The following is a 22,452-nucleotide window of genomic DNA, read 5'->3' as shown; positions in this document are numbered from 1 at the left end:
ATTCTGTGCAGTGACAAATCCTATAAAAGGTGGCCTGCTATTACTGTTAATTGAAATGGTATTGTTTGTCTTGGTCTAAGCCCGTCTGTGCTACAAGACTGTGGATTGAAACTCCAATGAGAGTGTTGTCCTTGTCATCCAGCTGATTTGTTGCAGTACCAGTGGGATGATGCATAGTCAGAAATTCCACAGCGCAAACAAGACACTGAACTGAAGCTGAATCTGTCTTTTGCAGATTGAAGAAAAGAGTCCCATGCCACAATTTGTCTTAGACCAAGGAGGTTCTCCCAGTTGGTGACACAATCATCTGATTCAAGAGATTATGATCTCAAGAACCATCCTAACCAAGAGCAGTGAATTTGAACAGAAGCATGGCATTTAACATAGATAACAAAGTGTGGAGCTGGATGAACACAGCAGGCCAAGCGGCACCTTAGGAGCACAAAAGCTGGTGTTTCGGGCCTAGACCCTTCATCAGAAAAGGGGGATGGGGAGAGGGTTCTGAAATAAATAGGAAGAGAGCGGGAGGCAGATCAAAGATGGATAGAGGAGAAGATAGGTGGAGAGGAGACAGACAAGTTAGAGGGACAGGGATGGAGCCAGGAGAGGTGAGTGTAGGTGGGGAGGTAGGGAGGGGATAGGTCAGGCTGGTGAGGACGGACAGGTCAAGGGGGCGGGATGAGGTTAGTAGGTAGGAAATGGAGGTGCGGCTTGAGGTGGGAGGATGGGATGGGTGAGTGGAAGAACAGGTTAGGGAGGCGGGGACGAGCAGAGCTGGTTTTGGGATGCAGTAGAGGGAGGGGACATTTTGAAGCTTGTGAAATCCATATTGATACCATTGGGCTGCAGGGTTCCTAAGTAGAATATGAGTTGCTGTTCCTGCAACCTTTGGTTGGCATCATTGTGGCACTGCAGGAGGCCCAGGATGGTCATGTCGTCTAAGGAATGGGAGGAGGAGTTGAAATGGTTTGCGACTGGGAGGTGCAGTTGTTTGCTGGACTTCACAAACTTCAAAATCTCCCCTCCCTCTACTGCATCCCAAAACCAGCCCAGCTTGTCCCCGCCTCCCTAACCTGTTCTTCCTCCAACCTATCCCCTTCTCCGACCTCAAGCTGCACCTCCATTCCCTACCTGCTAACCTCATCCCGCCCCTTGACCTGTCCGTCCTCCCTGGACTGACCTATCTGCTCACTACCTCCCCACCTACACTCACCTCTACAATCTCCATCTCCGCCCCTTTAACTTGTCTGTCTCCTCTCCACCTCTCCTCCTCTACCCATCTTCGACCCGCCTCCCCCCTATCCCTATTTATTTCAGAACCCTCTCCCCTTTCCCCTTTTCTGATGAAGGGTCTTGGCCAGAATCGTCAGCTTTTGTGCTCCTAAGATGCTGCCTGGCCTGCTGTGTTCATCCAGCTTCACACTTTGTTATCTCGGATCCTCCAGCATCTGCAGTTCCCATTATCTCATGGCATTTAACTGTTCCCTAGTACATTTTTCAAACAGCCCCTCTACTAGTCAGGGTTAACTTGCCAACCAATATGCACCCTTTTCTCATCCAATATAAATTGTTGTTCCCATTGAGATATGGTGCTTGGTCCTGATGAGTGCAAGATGAAAAGCTTTGATGGCATATTTCTTTTCCTCAGCAATATAAAAGCAGGTTGATGCTTTAGTCCAGTTTATACTGTTAATATGTTGTTTGTGGTGTGATTCTGTATAAGCTGTACAATCATGAGGGGCATAAACGGAAGAATAAGAGCAACTGTTCCCTTAGTTGAACTGTCAATAACAAAGGGTCACACTTTTCAGGTGAAAGGCAGTAGGTTTGGAGGGGATTTGAGGAAAAAGTTTTTCAGAGGAAGATGATAGTCTGGAATGCACTGCCTCACAGGGCAGTGGAGGTAGGTCACTTGCAGAGACTTCTTTAAAAAGTATGTGGATGAGCACTTGAAATATCATGATGATCAAGGTTATGGGCCCAATGCGGGAAAGTGGGATTAGTGTATGTAGGTCAGTGCAAACCCGATGGGCCAAAGGGGCCCCTTCTGTACACTATAGCATTAACTGTTTTTAACAATTCATGCAGTTTTTCCTTGAGGTAATATGGGTAAAGTTAGATTGCTTGTTTCAGACCCCTCATAATTTGTTTCAGGTTGCCAGAAGTTGAAATAGTTTTACTCATTCATTTGCTTTTTTTTGCGTTGTAATTTATTGCCACTTGTATTTATAGAAATTCAGTGAAAAGGCTTCATAATCCTGCGCCATTTTGTTAGAAAATATTATACAAAGAAATGATTGAGACAGAGTTTAACAGTAAGTTAACAATAGGGTTTTTGTGTCACTAGCCTTGGCTTCCCACTGATGAAGTGGAGTGCACTTTCCCCCTAATGTTAAGAATCTAATGTCCAAACTCTCACTGACAAGACGAAACGCTTGTCTTCAAACTGGTCACAGATACTGAAACATCAGCAAATCTTCACTCTCTCTACCCACAGTAAATCAGAGGATTTTCTGCCTGATGATCGCAGGAGCATTACAGCATGCAGAACATAATATACTGATGTAGTGGGTGCTTGGATCTTTTACAGGTCTGGCTGCAGACTAGAAGACAGTCACTATAGTACTGTATATCAAATGAAGACGTCATAGATATTGTGGCTCAGGTACTCGGCATGACACTCGTTACGTACAAGTTCCTTCTAAGCTCGTGCCAAATTTCATTTACCCATTACTAAGGTTCTTGAGTAGACTTGAGGAGATTCACTTGTTACCGCTGTATTCATCGACTTTCGTTAGTTCCCAGTCTGCGAATGTCTTAATTTTAGAATTCTCATGTTCGAGTATTTCCATGATTTCAAGTCTTCCTGTCTCAGTAGTCTCGTTCAACTCCAGAACTCACTGAGATATCTACACTCTGTAGGTTCTGCCCTCTCATACATGCCAGTTTTAATTACTTCAGGGTTGGTGGCTGTACCTTCTGCAGCCTGAGCCTAGCAATATTTGGAACAAAAACAAAGTTGCTGGAAAAACTCAGCAGGTCTGGCAGCATCTGTGAAGATAAAAACAGAGTTAACATTTCAGACCTGGTCTCCCTTCGGAGCTCAGAAATGTTCGCTTTGTTTTTTAAAATTATTTATTTGTGGGAAAAAGTGGGGGGCACTGACGTGGTAGGAGAGTGCGGGTAAGTGGAGTTGAAATGCCCATCTGCCATGATTAAATGGCGGAGTGGACTCGATGGGTCGAATGGCCTTACTTCAACTCTATGTCTTATGGTGTTATTGCTCATCCCTAATTGCCCAAAGGGCAGTTAAGAATCAGCCACATTGGTGCCTGTCTGGAGTCACATGTAGCCCAGACCAGGTAAGGATGGAAGGTTTCCTTCTGTACAGGGGATTAATGAACCAAAGGCATCTATTTAACAATTGATGATAGTTGTAATGATCACCATTACTAACTTTCAAATCTGGATTTTATTATCTTCTGATCCTATGAACTTGTGTTCCCAGAACATTAGCTAGTCCAGTCATATCACCACCATGCCATCATCTCCCCTATTATATACTTTCTACATTTAGTACCCAGAATGAATAAAATGAATAAACTTTGGAAAATGTACTCCTGAATAGCCAATAAGCTTTTTCAGTCACTGCCCAGGCCACTGTCTCTATTTCTTATTTCTATAACCGCTGACTGATCCACAATGCCAGTCTTCTACCTGGACAGCAGGAGCAGAGCTGAGACCTCAGAGGATAGTTTGGCTGAAGGAGATACAAGTGATAATGGGTGCAATTGTCCATTGGTAGTGTAGATCTTGCCTGCTGACTGTAATGCTAGTAAGAGAGCTGTCATTTCAGGAAAATCCACCAGATGTGCTACAGTTAGAACATAGAACTGTACAGCATAGGAACAGGCCCTTCGGCCCACGATGTTGTGTCGATCATGAGGCCTGATTAAACTGATTCCTTCTGCCTGCCCATGTTCCATATCCCTTCATTCTTTGCATACTCATGTGCTTTATCAAAAAGTCTGTTAAATACCCCTATCGTATCTGCCTTCACCACTATCCCTGGCAGTATGTTCCACACTCCTACCACTTGCTGTGTAAAGAAGCCTACCCATCACATCTCCTTTGAACTTAGCCCCTCTCACCTTAAATGCATGACCCTCAGTTTTAGACATTTCAACTCTGGGGAAAAAGATCCTGACTATTAACCCTATTTAGGCATATCGTAATTTTAATAGACTTCTATGAAGTCTCCCCTCAGCCTCTGCTGTTCCAGAGAAAACAACCCGAGTTTTCCTAGACTCTCCTTACAGCTCATACCCTCTAATCCAGGCAGCATCAAGTTCTGAGAACACTGGCAGGCCTTCCTGTAGAATTAGGTCCCAGGTCGTGGGAAGTCTTGCCTGCCAGGAGCTGCTGACCACTCAGAGGCTAACAACTTCAACTGTTCCATCCAGAGGTCTAGGTTAATACTTTGGGGATGTAGCTTCAAATGCCATTACAATACCTGGTGTGATTTTTGACCTCCATTACAATGAAACTGCTGTCACTTGTTGTAACAACCCATCTGGTTTGTTGGTGTCCTTTTACGGAAAGAAATCTGCCATCCTTACCTGGTCTGGACCTTGAGAGTTCAGACGCACAACAATTTCGTTGACTCTTAACTGCTCGCTGAAATAGCCAAGCAAACCACTCAGTTCAAGGGCAATTAGATAAGCATCAAGTGCATTTAAATTTGATTCAGAAATTAGCAATAGTTGTTATTTTCACTTGTGTATAAGATAATGGGCAAAAGTACTTGAGGTGAAATTTGGAAATAATTTTGCACGTAGAACTCTGTGATCCAGGCTGCACTGCCTCCGTGGGCAGTAGAATTAGATTTGGTAGTAATTTTTTTGCTCGTATGCCTCAATGGGAGGTAAGTGCCATTATTAGGGATGGTCCATCATTAGTGAAGAAACAGTGATATGCTTCTAAGTTGTATTGTGAATGACTTGGAGAATAACTTTCTGAAGGGAATTGGGTAAATAAATTGCTGGGCTGTGGGGAGTGAGCAGGGAGTCGAACTATTTCAATAGCTGTTCAGACGGCTGGTACAGGCCTAATGGACTGAATGGCCTTCGGTGCTGTGTCATTGCTGTGGCTCAACAAAACTGGAGCGGCTGAATTGGTTGGGCGCCTTGCGTTAAAGCTATTGTAGAGTTTGGTGAATTGATTCACTTCATATTTTTTCTCTCTCCAAATGTAGCAGCAATCCCATGAAGAGATTCCAGCCAAGAAACTCCGACTGACGAAACCCAGTAAATCAGCTGCCCTCCACATCGACCTATGTAAATCTACAAACCCCACCGAAGCTCTTCAGTACCTGCTGCAGTTTGCCAAGAAGCCCGTGGAGGCTGAGAGTGTGGAGGGAGTTGTTCGCATCCTTCTGGATCATTACTATAAGGTGTGGCCACCACCACTTTAAGCCAGAGATAGTAGGAACTGCCAGTGCTGGAGAATCTGACATAACATGGTGTGAAGCTGGATGACCCAAGCAGCGTCAGAGGAGGAGGGAAGTTGACGTTTCGGGTCGAGACCCTTCTTCAGAAATGGGGGAGGGGAAGGGGATTCTGAAATAAATAGGGAGAGGAGGGGAGGTGGATAGAAGATGAATAAAGGAGAAGATGTGTGGAGAGGAGACAGACAGGACAAAGAAGCCTGTTAGGTCGGTCAAGGGAGGACAGACAGATCAAGGAGGCGGGATGAGGTTAGTGGGTAGAGGATGGCGATCGGGCTTGAGGTGGGAGGAATGGTTAGGGAGGCAGGGACGAGCTGGGCTGGTTTTGGCATGTGGTCAGGGGAGGGGAGATTTTGAAGCTTGTGAAGTCCACATTGATACCCTTTTGCTGCAGATTCCCAAGCGAAATATGAGGTGCTATTCCTGCATCTTTTGGGTGGCATCATCATGGCAATGTAGGAGGCCCAGGATGGACATGTCGTCGGAGGAGTTGGCGGGGGCGGGGGGGGTGGTGGAGTTGAAATGGTTCATGACTGGGAGGTGCAGTTGTTTGTTGCGAACCACTTTACGCCATCTGTACTTATTTTGGATAACCTTCTGCGTCTGGCTAGCAAGTTGTTTTATTGCACCAAGTCCTGTTTACCCTTGCTGACCCTACATTTATTCCTGTTCCAGCAATCCTCCGTTTCAAAATTCACAGCTTCATGTTCGGATCCCACTCAGGCCTTGCCACATTCCTATCTTTGTAATTTCGCCCAGGTGTAGAACCCTCCAACACCTCTGTATTCTTCAATTCTGGCATCTCAAGTATTTCATATTTTAAATCACTCCACCATTCAGCTGTCTTTTTTTAAAAAATTTATTTGCTTATGGGATGAGGGTGTTGCTGGCTAGGCCAACATTTATTGCCCCATCCCTAATTGCCCAGAGGGCAGTTATGATTTCAACCACATTGCTGCGGGTCTGGAGTCACGTATAGGCCAGACCAGGTAAGGATGGCAGTTTCCTTCCCTAAAGGACGTTAGTGAACCAGATAGGTTTTTACAACAGTCAGCAATCGATTCACAGTCATCATCAGAGTCTTTATTCCAGATACTTATTGAATTAAAATTCCATCATCTGGATTTGAACCTAGGTCCCTAGAATATTACCTGGATCAGCTGTCCAGTGATGATACCACTAGGCCATTGTCCCCCCATTGCCTGAGTCCAAAGCTGTGGAACTACATTCACAAACATCAACTTGCTCCAACCCTGATGCGCAGTAGCAGCAGTGTACCACTGACAGGATGCATTACAGAAACCCACCAAGGCTGCTTGGACAGTACCTTCCAAACCCATGATCACTTCCATCTAGAAAGACAACGGCTGCAGATACTTAGGAACACTACCACCTGTAAGTTCCCCTCCAAGAAATGTGGTTGACTTTTAGTTGCCCAATGAAATGACCTACCAAGGCACTCGGTTCAAGAATAATTAGGAACTGGTAACAAATGTTCACCTTGACAGCAGCACCCACATACCATGGAAGAAATTTTGTTAAAATATAGGGCAGGAATCTGGAGTTAGATGGAAATGCCTAGCTGTAATCTCCTTTAGATGTCTCGGTGTCAAGTTTTTTGACAGTGTTGAAGGCTGTGGGCATGAATGTTCCATTATTGACCTCTGTATTTCTGCTGCAGGAGAATGAGAGCTCAGTCAGGCTGAAGATTGCATCATTGATTGGATTGTTGTCAAAAACACCAGGCTTTGCTGCTGACTGTATTGTAGATGATGTCATCGTTGCTCTCCACAACGAAAGTAAGTCTTGAAAGCAGCTTTATTAGTGAAAACTGCTACATCTTAAAGATCACTTTTTGGACTTTGTAGTTTGTTTGTTATGTTACTTTTTAATTTTTTTGAAGGATGGAGGGATCAATGACTGTGTGCATAGATTTGCGTTAAGAGGCAGGAGATATGAGGAAAAAACATTTTAGCCCAGGGGTGATGGGAATCTGGAACTCGCTGCCTGTAAGGGTGGTAGAGACAAAAACCCTTGTAATGTTTAAGAAGTTTTAATTTTACTCATTCATGAGATGAGGTTTTCACTGGTTAGGTCAGCATTTAATGCTTATCTCTAATTGCCCTAGTTGGCTGTTAAAAGTGAACCTGAGGGTCTGGAGTTGCATGTAGGCCAGACCAGGTAAGGATAGCAATGAATCAGATTGTTTTTTCTGCCAATTGACAATGGTTTCATGGACATCAAAAGACTCATAATTATAGATTTGTATTGAACTCAAACTCCACCATCTGCCGTAGCAGGATTTGAACCTGGTCCACAGAACATGACCTAGGTCTCTGGATTAACAATCCAGCGATAATACCACTAGGCCATCACCTCTTTATTTAGATGCGCACTTACAATGCCAAAGCCTACAAGGCTATGGGCCAAATGGTAGGAAATAGGATTAGAATAGTCCGGTGGTTGTTGTTGACTGCTGAAGATGTGATGGGCCAAAGAGCCCTTTTCTGGGTTGCTATGACTCTGTATGGGTGTCACTGGCAAGACCAACATTTACTGATCACTCCAAATTGGGTATGGAGACCAAAATTGCATGCAGTGCAACAGGTGCGGCTTCCGTGGGATATCCTATACTTTAATGGTGTTGCTGTGGAAGCCAAGTACCAATGTCTTCTTAACTGCTGGCCTTCATCCTTCTAAGTGGTTGATCTCGCATTTTTGGAAGGTGTTGTCTAAGGAGCTTCTGTGAGTTGTTGCAGTGCATTTCATAAATAGCTGTCAATGTATGTCAGTGGCGAGATTGAATGTTGAAGATGATGGACGAGGTGTAAATCAGGTGTGTCAATCAAGCTTTGTCCTAGATAGTATTGAGTTTCGTGTGTTGGAGTTGCAACCATCCAGGCAAGTGGACAGTATTCCAGCACATTGCTGACTTGAGCCTTGTAGATGCCAATACTGATGATGAATTAGATAGTCCATCTTTTGGGCTATTTCCTTTAGACGTGCTATCTTGTTGCAGAGTCTCACCATGTTCTTGCACAGTTATTGGACACTGTTCTGGTGATTGGCATTCAGCTTCAGGACAATCTGCCTCTCAGCTTCCGGTTGGTTGAAATTGGATGCAAGGTAAGAAATGGTCAACTTATTTTTGTTTTTTCATGGACTATGGGCATCACCTGCAAGACCAACATTTGCTACCCACCCCAACTGCTTGACTTTTCTGTAGCAGCTTGGTGCAGCTGAATGGCTTGCTCAGCCATTTCAGACTGCACTTGGCTGGACTTGAGACTCAAGGAGACAAATTGGGTATGGAGACAGCAGGCCCCCTTTGCTAAAGAATATTAGTAACCAAGTGGATTTTTACAACAATCAGTGATGGTTTCAAGGCCATCATTACTGAGACCATTCTACTGTAATTAATTTATTGGTTGAATGTAAATTCTCCCAGTTGCCACAATGAGATTTGAATACATCTCTGTTTACTTTAGTTTGCAGGTATTGGCAGCGGGTAACAAGGGAAGAAATTATTTCTTATGGCCTTGCTTTATAAATATTTTGGGAACAGGAAACTCTCATTAACTCCACCCATCTATACTCAATCAAACCTGCACTTGTATCACACGTTCAGCGTAATAACATGTCCCATGGTACTTCACTAGAGCATTATTAACCAAAATATGATGCCCAGCCACGCAAGGAAATGCTTAGCCAAATAAACAACAGTTTAGTCAAAAGTGAAGGCATTGAACAGCATTCTAAAGGAAGGGAGAGAAATGGAAAGGTTTTGGAGAAAATTTCAGAACATAGGGTCCATTTAGTTGCCAGTGATGGAGTGACTTAAAATTAAGGGTTTACAAAAGGCCAGAATTGTATGGGTCCATAGATTTCATTGGGCTGAGGAACTGAAAAGTTTGCTGAGGTAGATACCAGGTTTACTTGAGTTCGTTTCTTGTGTTCTTACCTTGGCCAAAGTGTGAAGAATTTCCTGCCCAGTGGTCTGAACAGCATTCACCCCTCAGCAATCAAACAAAATAAATTATCTGGTGGTTGCCACGTTGCTGATTGTGGGAGGTGCTGTGCATGGAATGGATACCACAATTCCTATGCTGCAGCACTTCAAAAATGATCACGCTGGCTGTAAAGTATCTTGAAACATTCTATGGTTAAACAAAATACTATATAAATGAAAGTCTTCCTTCCTTTATGTTTTGGGTGACTCTAAGAATTCTTTTTTACCAATATAGCACTTAGCAGACACCTCACACATGGTACGGAATAAATGCTTGCAGCTAATTGGTTGCCTGGGTTCCCTGGATAAGCCGGTGACGAAGGAGTTGGAAAACCTTGCTGCCAAAGACGTGCAGAAAATCATTAGCGATTCTTTCATTGACCAGGACCCCCGTGTTAGAACAGCAGCGATGAAAGCCATGGTGAGTTTCGATTACTGGGTTTTTGGTGTGGGCAAAAAAGACTGCACTTCCAACATCACAACAGTGACCATGCTGCAAAAACAGCACTATGTTGACTGTGATAACACAGTGTGGAGCTGGAGGAATATAGCAGGCCAGGCAGCATCAGTGGAGCAGGAAAGTTGTTGTTTTTCTTCAGAAATTTTTGAAGAAGGGTCACTACCTCTGTGTTGACTGTGCAGTCCACTGATTATAAAAGATGCTATCTGAGCTTCAGTCATTTTTACTATAATATCAGACAACAGCTTGCTTCCATCAGATGCTGCTTGGCCTGCTGTGTTCATCCAGCCTCACATTTTATTATCTTGGAATCTCCAGCATCTGCAGTTCCCATTATCTCTCAGCTTGCTTCCATCTGTTGCCTTTAATGTGGTAAAGCATCCGAAGGCTCTTCACAGGAGCATGAGTCAGGCAAAGTTTGGCAGTGAGCCATGTAAGGATATATTATAATACGTGATTGAAAGTTTCATCAGAATTTAATCTTTAAGGAGTGCCTTAAAAGGAGCGATGAGAAGCAGAGGGATTTAGGAAGAGAATTCCATAGCTCAGGGTTCAGATAACTGATTAAGATTACAGAGATTCAAAAGACTAGATTCAGAGCTCACAGCATAGACCATTTGAATTCCCAAAGTTCTGTGAGGAGCTTTGAGATGATTTTGTTTTATTTTTCCATGCAATGTGAGTATTGCACGTAAGGCCAGCATTGGTTGCTTATCCTTGATCCTAATGGATTCTTAAGCCATTTCAGAGGGTAGTTAAGAGTCAATTTCTTACTATGGATCTGAAGTCACAAATAGCTCAGTCAAAAGTAATGATGGCAGATTTCTTTGCCTAAAGTATGTTAACGAACGTGATAAGCTACTTTTACAATCAGTGATAGTTTGATGCTCTCCCTTGTGTTATGATGTTGGGTAGAGGAATTGTGAAATGGAAGACAGGAAGCTAAAATGTGCAGTTCCTTTTAAGATATTTGTTCTTTGTCTGTAATTAGAAATTTTTGTTGTGAGTAACAGCTGAAGTTGCGAATACAGAGAGCCTCAAAAAGTGAAACAAGTGAATAAAAACAAACCTAAGTGGCAGGCAAAAAGCAGCCTTGTTTTGATGTTGTGACGAGTTTGAATTTGGCTTATTTATTTAAATGAAACACCTAGATACAAAAAGCCACCTGCACTTAAATCTGATGGTGTTAACAACCTGAAATCAATCATAATATAAAAATTTGATTATGTCACTATGGGTAAATAAGACGAGGGTATTTGGAAAATCAGAAAAGCCAACTGCCAGTGTGTTAGCACCATTCAGCTCTCCGCAAAAGCCCATCTAATTAATCAAAGGTACCATGGTATCTTATCTCAAAGTCCTCTTTGAAGAATTATAGAGATAAAACATTCCTGACAGCAAAATTAATGGGAGAAAGACATTTGTGAAGAGAACGGAGGCAACAGAATACTCCAGAAGACAGCGTGCAGACTTGGAGAGATAGTTATGTTTTATTGTTTCTGATTAATTGGGTTTAAACTAGTGGGACGTGTCTTTATTTAAACAGCATTCTGGTAAAATTTAGACCAGTTAGGAAGTAGTTAATAGTCTTGGAGGAGGTAGGGAGGGTTTTGTGGAGGTGTTGTCTGTTTGTTAATAATTTTGTTAATTAGTTCATTGTTGAGTTAAATAAATAAATTGTTTCTTGTTACTTGTATTTGGAGATCAGGGATTTTCTTTCTTTTAACCACTCTATCTTTTAATAGATTACAATGAGAAAGATAAGCTTTTTTGGGTGTTCAGGGGCAATTATTAGAGCGAAACCCCTATTCTTGTCGGTTTGTGTTTTAGTTTAATTATCAGAGTGGTTTCATCCATTCCCCGTCATAACACTTGCTAGGCTAGCTTTCAATTCCAGACTTTTAAAGTTGAATTTAAATTCCATCAGTAATAGTGGGGCATACAAATGCAACAAGAACTGCTGGAAATATAGAGCATCAGTGGATAGAGGAAATATTGGAAGTCAAGCTTTGAAGAAGAGTTAGATCTGACTCAGAAGTTTCTCGGTTTCTTTCAAATCTCCAGCATCACACAGAATTTTGCTTTGAATAAATGCAAACTTCTTTCATTCAATAGACATTTTACTTTTCTGCAGCTGATCCTTCATTGTGATCCTTAAAGCTGCCTCTTTGTCACAGCACTGGAGAGCTTTGTTTGCCATGAGGTTGTTTTCTCTAAGTAATTGTACACGCAACATTTAAATTCAGAAGGATGAAAGTGGGATCACATGATTGTCAGGAAGCATGCAACAGCAAAATAAATCAATAAACAAAATTGTGGTCATGGCTTAGACAATCCAGGTTGCTTGAGCTTTATTGAGGAACACAGGAACATAGAAAATAGGAGGTGACCATTTGGCTCCTTGAGCATGCTCACTAGACTAGATCACAACTGATTTTCTACCCTCAACATCACTTTCCCGTATTATCCTACATCCCTTGATATCTTCAATACCTAGAAATCTATTTATTTATTGTATTGATCTGTCGTTACTGAGCCAAGTTTTTGATATCAGATTTCATTAATTGAATTGCCCCTGCACCACAATCGTATCCTGTAAGCATATTGGCTGCTGGACTTGTTACATGACAGCAGTGTTCAGTTTGAAAAACATTGCTTCATTAGATGTAATGTGCTTTAAGATGACCCAAAGTTGAGAGAGGTCACGTTTAAATTCAACAGGTGGGGTGGGAGGCAAGTCTCTGATAGCAGTGTTCATCTGCATGGTCACTGGTCTGTCTGTCTTCCCTTCTGTTCATAGGTAAGACAGTCCATGATGATGTAGTTGCAGTGCAGTTGCGAGCTGTTTTTTGTGCTGCTGCGCTGAGAATAAGTGCATTTTGTTTTGTGCTTTGTCCTAGTTGCAGTTACATGAACGAGGAATGAAGTTGCAGCAGATCATCTATTGTCAGGTAAGCACACTACAAAAACATCAAAGAGAAGGTGCAGAGATGATCTGTCTGAAGGCTGGAGAGGTGGGGATTGTTCTCCTCTGTACAGAGAGCTATGAAGTGAATTTGCTACAGGTGTTTTGAGAGGTTTTGACTTTAAGTACGAACATGCAAATATATGGGTTAGGTACAGGAGTAGACCATATGACCCCTTAAGCTTTTAAAGTGGTCATGACTGATCTGATGGTAACCTCATCTCCATATTCCCATTGACTCTCAATAACATCTGGATCGTGTAGGGTTTTATTTAAGAACGAATGTAAATGCATTGGGCTTCAGAGGAGCTTTATTAGACTGGGGGTCAGTTAGCTCAGTGGCTAGACAGCTGACGTAGGTTACAGAATGATACCAATAGTGTGGCTTCAAGTCCTGTACTGGTTGAAGTTACCATGGAAATTCTGCCTTCTCAACCTCACTGTCAGCACCCCTCTCTCTGTCTAACTCTGTCTCTCTAACTCTCTCTGTTTCGTCTATGCACTCTCAAACTCTCGGGCGCACTCTCGTTCTCTCACGCATGCTCTGTCACTCTCGCTGTCCATGACAGAGCAACTCCACCGTCCTCTTTACTTTTACTAACTAGATCTGCAAGGAGCGTGTCCCATTATGAGGAAAGATAGGAGAGTCTGGGCTCATTTTCACTGGAGTTTCCAAGAGTGGGATATATTTTGATTGAAGTTTGTAATACCTTAGATGGTCTTGACAAAATGGATCTGGAAAGGATGTTTATCTTCTGAGTGAGTCCTGAAGCAGGGGTTGTCCTTTCAGGACAAGATGATGAGAAACACTTTTTTTGAGGGTAGTATGACTTGAAACTCCCTGCCTCAGAAGGTCATTGAACACTTCTAAGGCAGAGGTAAATAAGATTTTGTTACAGTAAGGAATAAGAAGTTATTGGAGATTGATGGGAATGTAAAATTCAGAATATAACCAGATCAGCTGTATTCTTACTAAATGGTGGAACAGATTTCAAAAGGTGAATGATCTACTACTCCTAATTTATATGTTTGTAACCATTCAAACTTGTGCTTTCCAAGAATTTATCCATCTTTTCCTTAAATTTATTTAAACACTCTGCATCCACTACTTTCTGAGGGAGAGCATTCCAAAGACTCTTGAGAGAAATTTTTTGTGTTGGTTATCTCAAATGGGCAACCCCCCAGTTTTTATTAAACAATGGCCCATAGCTCTAGATTCATCAATTAGGGGAAATGTCTGTATCCACCCTGTTAAGACCCCTAAGGATATTCAATATGCCTCTTTTTCCTCCAAATTCCCACGGATATAACACTAATCTGGACAAACTACCTAGTTGGACTCTGGGATCTTGTAGTGCAGTGGTAATGTCCTTCCTGTGAACGAGGAGGCCTGTGTTCAAATCCCTGCTCCAGAGGTGTGTGATAACAACCCTAAACAGGTTTGATTCAAAATATCTATCTTGCAAGATAAGCTCCTCTTTGCAAGTATTGATTTGGTAAATCTTCTCTAAAAATTTTTAAGTAGAGACCAGTCCTGTACACAATACTTCAGATGTAGTCTTCCCCCTGTTTCTCAGGTCTCTGCAATCTCTCAACATTTAGCAAATATGTTCCTTTTGTATTCTGCCTGCTAAAATAGGCTGTTTCATATTTTTCCAAATTTATTTCCATTTTCCACATCTTTACCTGCTAACCTACCTGTATCTCTAAGTAGGTATCTCCTATCTTTTTGACCAATATCATCATCTTTGGCTATTTTATGATTAGTGCCTGATTGCATCCGTCTGCTACATCAACACAATATGCTGTTGAGCGTGAGTGACACTGACTTCTTTGCTGTATCTTGTTTCCTTTCTCAAAGGCTTGCAAAGCTTTATCAGATGACTATGAGCAAGTACGCTCTGTGGCCGTGCAGCTAGTGTGGGTCCTCAGTCAGCTATACCCTGACAGGTTGGTGTTATTTCATTAAGGCATATCTGAACTAGATTTAGACTCAGCTGTTGAACTGAAATCCCAGCTTGATGCTGTGTTCTTAATTAAAGGATAGTGAAATGTTGGTGGACAGCAAACAAGAGGTGCATTCTACATCCAACACATCATATTGTTCTAACTATAATTTCTGCTAAACGGGGAAAATGCTAGCTTTGACTGGGGTGCTGGGGTAAGGTTACAGTGTTGGGACACAAAACCTGCAGTTGCAGATCATTCCTTTCCCCAAAACCCAAATGTTCTTCCTGTTTGCCTTGCAATGATGAAAGAAGTGTTTGCTCAGAGGACTTTTAACCGGGGCCAAGACTATGGGTTATTGAATCTACTCCACAAACATAGCACTCTCCTTGTCCCCAGCCCCCTATGAAATATTTATCATTCACAAGTGAATGGTTAGTGACTTATGGCTAGTGGAATTCTTTGTTTGCTCATTGTGAAGTTAATTTGTCAGTGTAATTTAATGAAAGTGTTAGCTTGGAATAAAAGAAAGGTTTGAGGATGTACTTTCTGCTGACTGCATGAGTTGGTACAATGTCCCTATTTTCATGCGACTGTCTCCATTACTTTAGTATAGTGCCTATTCCGTCATCCAATGAGGAAATTCGCCTAGTCGATGATGCATTTGGGAAGACTTGTCACATGGTGAATGACGGATCCTGGCTAGTGAGAGTACGAGCAGTCAAACTGTTGGTAGGTTTTATCTTCGTGACCATCCAGTAGTGCTAAATAATCATTTGTGTTGAGTTCTGGGTCTGCTATACTTAGTCTCTTGTCTTATACACTAACCATGAGAAACAAGGCATCTGTGGTGGCTCGGTTGAGAGCTCTCTCTTAAGTCAGAAAACTAGTGTTAGGTCTCACTCAAGGTACACCCAATGTAATACTGAGAGTATGCTGTATGCCTTTCAGCAATGTACTGTCTTTTGAATGAAATGTTAAACTGTGGCCCCATTCTGCTCTCCCTCAAGTGGACATTAAGATCCTATTTTGTCATTTTGGAGGGCAGGGGAGTTTATATGCTCTTGGGCCTCTCAACAAATCATCTGCTAATAACCACATTGCTGCTTGTGGGAGCTTCCTATGCTCAAATTGGTTGTCACATTTTCTACAGTAGAATAATATGACTGCATTTAAAAAGTACTTAACTGTCAAACGTGCTATGAAGAATTCAGTGTAAATGTGAAGCTTTTTATTCTTGCATGGAATATGGCCACTACTGATTGGAATCAGTAGATTCTGAATCTGTTGCCCATCCCTAATTGCCCTTAAACTGTGTAACTACTGGGCCATTTAAAGGACAGTTAAGAATCAACCACATCTATGGCCTGGCACCACAAACAGCCCAGACCAGGTTAGGGCAGCAAATTTCCTTCCTAAAGGACATTACTGAACCAAATGAGTTTGCACAAAAATTGTTGATAGTTTAACGGTCACCATTAATAGGCCTAACTTTCAATTCCAGATTTATTAATAAATTCTGCCAGTTGCCATGTGACATTTGAACCTATATCTCCAGAGCATCGTTTGGGCCTCTGGATTGTTGTTTACTAGAAATTTAATGCTTTTGTGCAAAGTCTCAGCATGCAATTTCCGGTTAAAATTTTATTTCAGTCAAGTACACACCACAAAACTCCCAAGTTTCTTCTTCGCTTGTGTTTGAATATAATTAGCTAGTTAGTTCACAATCCCCGGTTTACCATATTGCCTTTAACTCCAGGTGTTTAACATCCTATTTGTAGATTTAGATTCTAATGTAGATTACTTGTGTAGTGACATTAAACACTGTTCCTCCATCTCTTCGCCTTTCTCTACAAATCTTGTTTTTTTCTTAGATGCAATATTAATATCTCTTTTTTTTTGTCAGATAGTCATACCCACAACATTGCTGCTAATGGTCTTGTTCTATTCCAGGGATCCATGCACCAAGTTAGCGTTCAGTTTCTGGAACAAACTCTTGATAAGAAATTGATGTCTGATCTGAAGGTACATTATGGTGTAATTGTATAACATTTCCAGTATTTCACATCACATGATTTGCCTTTTTGTTACTGATGAAAGGCCAGTCCTTGTTTTCCAATCTCTCCATGGCCTTGGCCTCCCCATTGGTAGCCTCCTACAACTTTAGAGATTCCTGCTTAGATTGTTGGGCAACATTGATTCCCACTGCCGCACCATTCGTTGTTGTGTCTTCAGCCACTTGAGCTTCGCTAAGATTTAGAATGAATCTTTGCCACTGTCACTTCTCCTTGATGATGGTTTTTAAAATCTAAAATTTATTTTCCTGACCAAATGTTTTGTTACTAGTTGTAACATTTAACTTAGTGTTGTTTCCTTGCCTTAATTACACTTGAGTAGAGATTTGGCCTGTTTTACTGTATAACCAGTGCTCCATAAATTACTGTAATTTGTCGATGTGTTGTTTTTACTCTGTCGAGGATTTTAAACTTATGAGCATATTGGACATTCCCAAACTCATTAATAGTAATCTACTTGGCTCCTTTTACCTTCCAAACCTGTACACTGTATCATATAGAAGGATAAAGGCAGCAGATACATGGGAGCCCCACCCTCTGCAAGTTCCCCTCCAAGCCACACTGCATCCTGACTTGGAAATATATCCCCATTCCTTCAGTGTCACTGGGTTGGAATCATGGATCTCCTAACTTAACTAACAACACTGCAGGTGTGCCCATGCACCCAGCGCAGAAAAAGACCAACTAATCCACACTGAACATAAGTCCAAACTAAACTAGTCCCATGGGCCTGCTCCTGGCCCATACCCTTCAAACATTTCCTATTCATGTACTTTTTCAAACATCTTTTAAAGTTGTACTTGTATCAGCACCCACCGATTCCTGAGGAAGTTCATTTCACGTGCAAACCCACCTCTGTTAAAAAAAACTTTGCCCCCATGTCTTTTTTAAATCTCTCTCCTCTCGCCATAAAGATGTGTTCCGTAACCTTGTAATGTCCCATCCTAAGGAAAAGACAATTACCAATTACTGCATCTATACTCATTATTTTATAAACTTCTATAAGGTTGCCTCGCAAACCCAACGCTCCGGTGAAAAACTATCCCAACCTATCCAGCCTTTCTTTATAACTCAAACCTCACATACCTCACAGATAAATCTCTTCTGAACACTCTCCAGCTTAATAATATCCTTCTTATTACCGGACAACCAGAACTGGACACAGTATTGCAGAAGAAGCCTCACCAATGTCCTGTGCAACCTCAACATGACCTCCTAACTCTTGTACTCGAAGCACTGAGCAATGAAGGCAAGCATGCCAAATGCCTTTTTAACCACCCTGTCTATATGTGATGTAAACCTCAAAGAATAATGCATTTGAAACCCTAGGTCCCTCTGTTCTACAACACTACCCCAGGCCCTACCTTAATTGCATAAGCCTTATCCTTATTTGTACTAAAATGCAATACCTCACATTTATCCAGATTGAACTCCATCTGCCATTTTTCAGCCCATTGACCCATTTGATCAAGATCCCTCTTGTAATCTTAGAAAACCTTATTGTTCAAGAAGGCAGTTTAGCGCCACCTTCCTAGGAGCAGTTAGAAATGGGCAATAATTGTTGGCCTGGCCAGCAACACCCACACCCCACGAATAAATATTTTTAAAAATTAGCACTAGGAATAGGTCATGCATTCAGTTACTCTTTCACAGTCAGTAGTTGAAGTGAACAGAACAGACGCTTTTCAAGGGGAGGTAGACAAACACAAAACAGGGAAGGGCGTAGAGGTTTATGATAGGAGATTTAGATGAGGAAAGATGCAAGAAACCTCATGTGGAGCCACATGTACAGATTGGACTGAATTCTGAGTTGAATATCCTTTGAAATCCTTTGTAATCCTTTGTAATCTGTGGGTCCTGGCTGTGTCCGAAGTTATCCTTCATCACTGCTGGGTCAAAATCCCAGAACTTGCGTGTAGTTAACAGATTGCAGTAACTGAAGGCAGCTCACAGCCACCTTCTCAAAGTCAACTGGGATTGAGTAATGAATGCTACCCAGCCAGCAGCTTCCACATCCCGAGAGGAATAAAATGGTAGGAAAAAAGTCTCAAAACTAATCCTTTATCTGTGCAGTACTTTGCACATATCCTGAGGATATGAAAGGGCAATTTAAATGCACGTGAGTTGGGGTAAATTGCATTTTGTGAGCTTCTGAGATCTGAATATTTGGTTTTCTGATTTCCTCCCCACCCCCCTGTCCAGAGAAAGCGGAGTGCTCACGAGCGAGCCAAGGAGCTCTACACATCGGGAGAATTCTCCAGTGGCCGGAAGTGGGGTGACGATGCCCCTAAGGAAGCAGTGGACACCTATACAGTCAACCTGATCAACTCAGGGGCCTGTGGAGCCTTTGTTCATGGGCTGGAGGATGAGATGTATGGTGAGCAAGGGCTGAGGGTTGACTTGTTTCATAAGATGTGTTTGTCATATGTTGTCTGAAATAATTCTAAGGCAGCTTTGCATGTCATGCTGTGACGTTAATTGATTATGAAAGTAGTTGGGGGGATGGTTCTAAAACTATACAAGGCACTATTCAGAATACAGCTGGAATACTGTGAACACTTTTGGTCCCCTTCTCTAAGGAGACAGAGAGATTGGCATTAGAGGCAGCCCAGAGAAGGTTCACCATGCTGATAGGGATAACAAGGTGTGGAGCTGGATGAACACAGTAGGCCCAGCAGCATCAGAGGAGCAGGAAAGCTGATATTTCGGGTCTGGACCTATCTTCAGGAAAAAGGTTTAGAGGGAATGTCTTAAAAGAAGTTGAGTCAGTTGGCCCTGTTCCTGTTGGAGTTTAGAAGAATGAGAAGTGACCTTATTGAAACATAGGGTGGCATGGTGGCACAGTGGTTAGCGCTGCTGCTTCACTGTGCCAGAGACCCGCGTACGATTCCAGCCTCAGGCGACTGTCTGTTGGGGGTTTGCACATTCTCCCTGTGTCTGCGTGAGCTTTCTCTGCGTGCTCCGATTTCCTCCGGGTGCTCCAGTTCCCTCCCACAGTCCAAAGATATGCAGGTTAGGTGAATTGGCCATGCTATATTGCCCTTAGTGTTCAGGGATGTATAGATTAGGTGGGTAACAGGGGGATGGGTTTGGGTGGGATGCTCTGAGGTTCGGTGTGGACTTGTTGGGCCAAAGGGTCTGTTTCCACACTGTAGGGATTCTATGAAAACATACACGATTCTTAGGGGACTTGATGAAGTAGAGGCAGAAAGGTTACTTCCCCTTGTGGGAGATTCTGAGAGGACATAATCTCAGAGAACGAAGTCAACCATTTAAGGAGGAATTTCTTCTCTAAGGGTAGTCTATCTGAAAAATTCTTTTCTGCGGAGGGCTGTAGCGACTTGGTCATTCAGTATATTTAAGGCTGAGATACATCTTTTAATCAGTAAGGGAATCAAGAGTTTAGGAAAAAGGCAGGAAGGTGGAGTTCCTCAACTGTAATTCTCAATATCAGATCAGACATGATTTTATTGAATGGCAGAGCAGACGCAAAGGGTTAATTGGCCTATTTCTGCTCCTGTGTTATGTGGTACACACATACAATCAATCATACAATCCCTACACTATGGAAACAGGCCCTTTGGCCGAACAAGCCCACGCTGACCCTCAGAACATCCCACCCAAACCCATCCCCTATTAATCACCTAATCCACACATCCCTGAACACTACGGGCAATTTAGCATCGCCAATCTAGCTAGCCTACACATCTTTGGACTGTGGGAGGAAACCGGAGCACCCAGAGGAAACCCACGCAGACATGGGCAGAATGTGCAAACTCCACGCAGACAGTTGCCAAAGGGCGAAATCAACCCTGGGCTCCTGATGCTCTGAGGTAGCAGTGCCAACCATTGAGCCACCATGCCAATGAGCAAAATGATAACCTTATAATGCAAACGCAATACATTTATCAGTTTGTCCCAAGGGCTGGCTGAGATGCTAAACTGAGGCAAATGTAACATTTACATGATCTGGTTAACTTCTGTTTGACAAGCAGTATCACCAAGGATAGTTACTTGGTTACTCTTGCATACTGCCTTTGTGGACTGTTGCAATGCATTCCCTGGAAATATACTAGCTGTCAATAATTTGGAGAGTGTTACTGACTGTACAATTTCAGAAGTGACAAAATCATTCTTTGACATCATTAGAGACTTCCTAAAAAAAACACTTTAAGTGATACAGTTTTACAAAAATCTATTTTGACCCCATTTAGAGCAGCAGTTCCAAATGAGAGCTACTCAGATCAGGGCCCTACATCTCTGGAAGGATACCTTGACCTTGGAGTGGGTACAGCACGTTTTATCCACAATGAGGCCGGGGCTAAAATAGGTTAAACTACGAGAAAAATTTCACAAACTAAACTTGCACTCCCAGAGGATATTTAAGGCAGAATCTGATTGAGGTGTTTAAGATATTTGTGAGATTCAGCAGGGTAGATAGAGAGAAATTGTTTGTTTGGCAGGGAGCTGCAGTCTAGAACAAAGAGGCAATACTTTATATTAGAGTTGGATTGTTTAGTGGTGAGGTCAGGAAGCAACACATATAGAGCAATGGAGATCTGGAACTTCACTCTGTCCCTCTCCCCCCACCCTGACCACCATAAAATTGTTGATATACGCGAAAATGGTAATCTGATTTGGTTGTTCACAATAGTTGTTCACAAAACAAAGCATTTTTATTAAGGATCCACCACTTGGAAGTGACTAGTTTTAAAAATCTGAAGACGAATTTGCACACTTCTTTCAATTTTATTACCATTGTAAACAGTCTTTTTTTAGTATATCCAGAATTCTTCTAACATTTAAAGGATTTTAATGGTGTAAAACAAGCCTAAATCTAATTGGTATCCTTGTTTAATTATAAAGAGCCATCTTGAACAGCTGCAATGAATGGAGACTCACCCTGACAATTCATGTAATCAAAGACCATCCCAATGTTTTCTAATTCAGTGCAAAAAAATCACCAGAAACCTGATTCGTGTTTCAGTTTTTGTTTTGATCGTTTGCACTGATTTAACCAATTTTGGGCTAGCTACGCTGAGCAGCCATCCAGTGAAATGCTCCAGATCACCATCCTGCTTTGCCATTGCATTCTAGGAAAGTGCCTAGAAATATGTTTCTTTCCCTTCATCAGTGTAGCCTTCAAAACTTCAAAGCTACCTCGAAAAACAAGGAACAAGAGTTGCCCACACACTCTTTAATCAATAATTAGAGATGGGCAATAAATGCCATGCCACATCACATGAACACCTCATCAAAAAATATAGGGAGTGCATCGGGAAGGCTAACAGACGGTAACCCACAGTTAACTCAATTTTTCATGATATTCATTGAAGGATAATAATTGGGCTGTTTGCTCCTCCTTTTCTTCTATATGGATCTTCTGTCTTCTGGGAGGGCAACTAAGCCCTCAATTTATTGTCTCATATAAATGGTGGTGCCTCTGACAACACAATGGGCCTTGGCTTCAGTTAGATATCCAGACAGTGA

General features: G+C 42.2%; 1 protein-coding gene across 3 annotated transcripts in view; it reads left to right on the top strand.

The window, feature by feature from the left end:
• ints4 (integrator complex subunit 4) overlaps window positions 1-22,452 on the top strand; it is a 60,106-nt gene that overhangs the window by 2,506 nt on the left and 35,148 nt on the right. For 2 of the 3 annotated variants that reach the window (XM_048533135.2, XM_048533137.2), the window contains exons 2-10: window positions 5,255-5,452; window positions 7,188-7,305; window positions 8,526-8,632; window positions 9,751-9,936; window positions 12,876-12,926; window positions 14,802-14,890; window positions 15,499-15,619; window positions 16,841-16,912; window positions 19,165-19,339. In XM_048533135.2, the coding sequence (XP_048389092.1) occupies window positions 5,255-5,452; window positions 7,188-7,305; window positions 8,526-8,632; window positions 9,751-9,936; window positions 12,876-12,926; window positions 14,802-14,890; window positions 15,499-15,619; window positions 16,841-16,912; window positions 19,165-19,339 (1,117 nt within the window). The remainder of the gene's footprint in view (window positions 1-5,254; window positions 5,453-7,187; window positions 7,306-8,525; window positions 8,633-9,750; window positions 9,937-12,875; window positions 12,927-14,801; window positions 14,891-15,498; window positions 15,620-16,840; window positions 16,913-19,164; window positions 19,340-22,452) is intronic. The other variant, XM_048533136.2, reaches the window with a different exon arrangement.

This window comes from Stegostoma tigrinum, chromosome 6, assembly GCF_030684315.1.
Source record: "Stegostoma tigrinum isolate sSteTig4 chromosome 6, sSteTig4.hap1, whole genome shotgun sequence".
In the NCBI taxonomy this organism is placed as follows: domain Eukaryota; kingdom Metazoa; phylum Chordata; class Chondrichthyes; order Orectolobiformes; family Stegostomatidae; genus Stegostoma; species Stegostoma tigrinum.
This window is presented reverse-complemented; position numbering and strand designations above follow the sequence as displayed.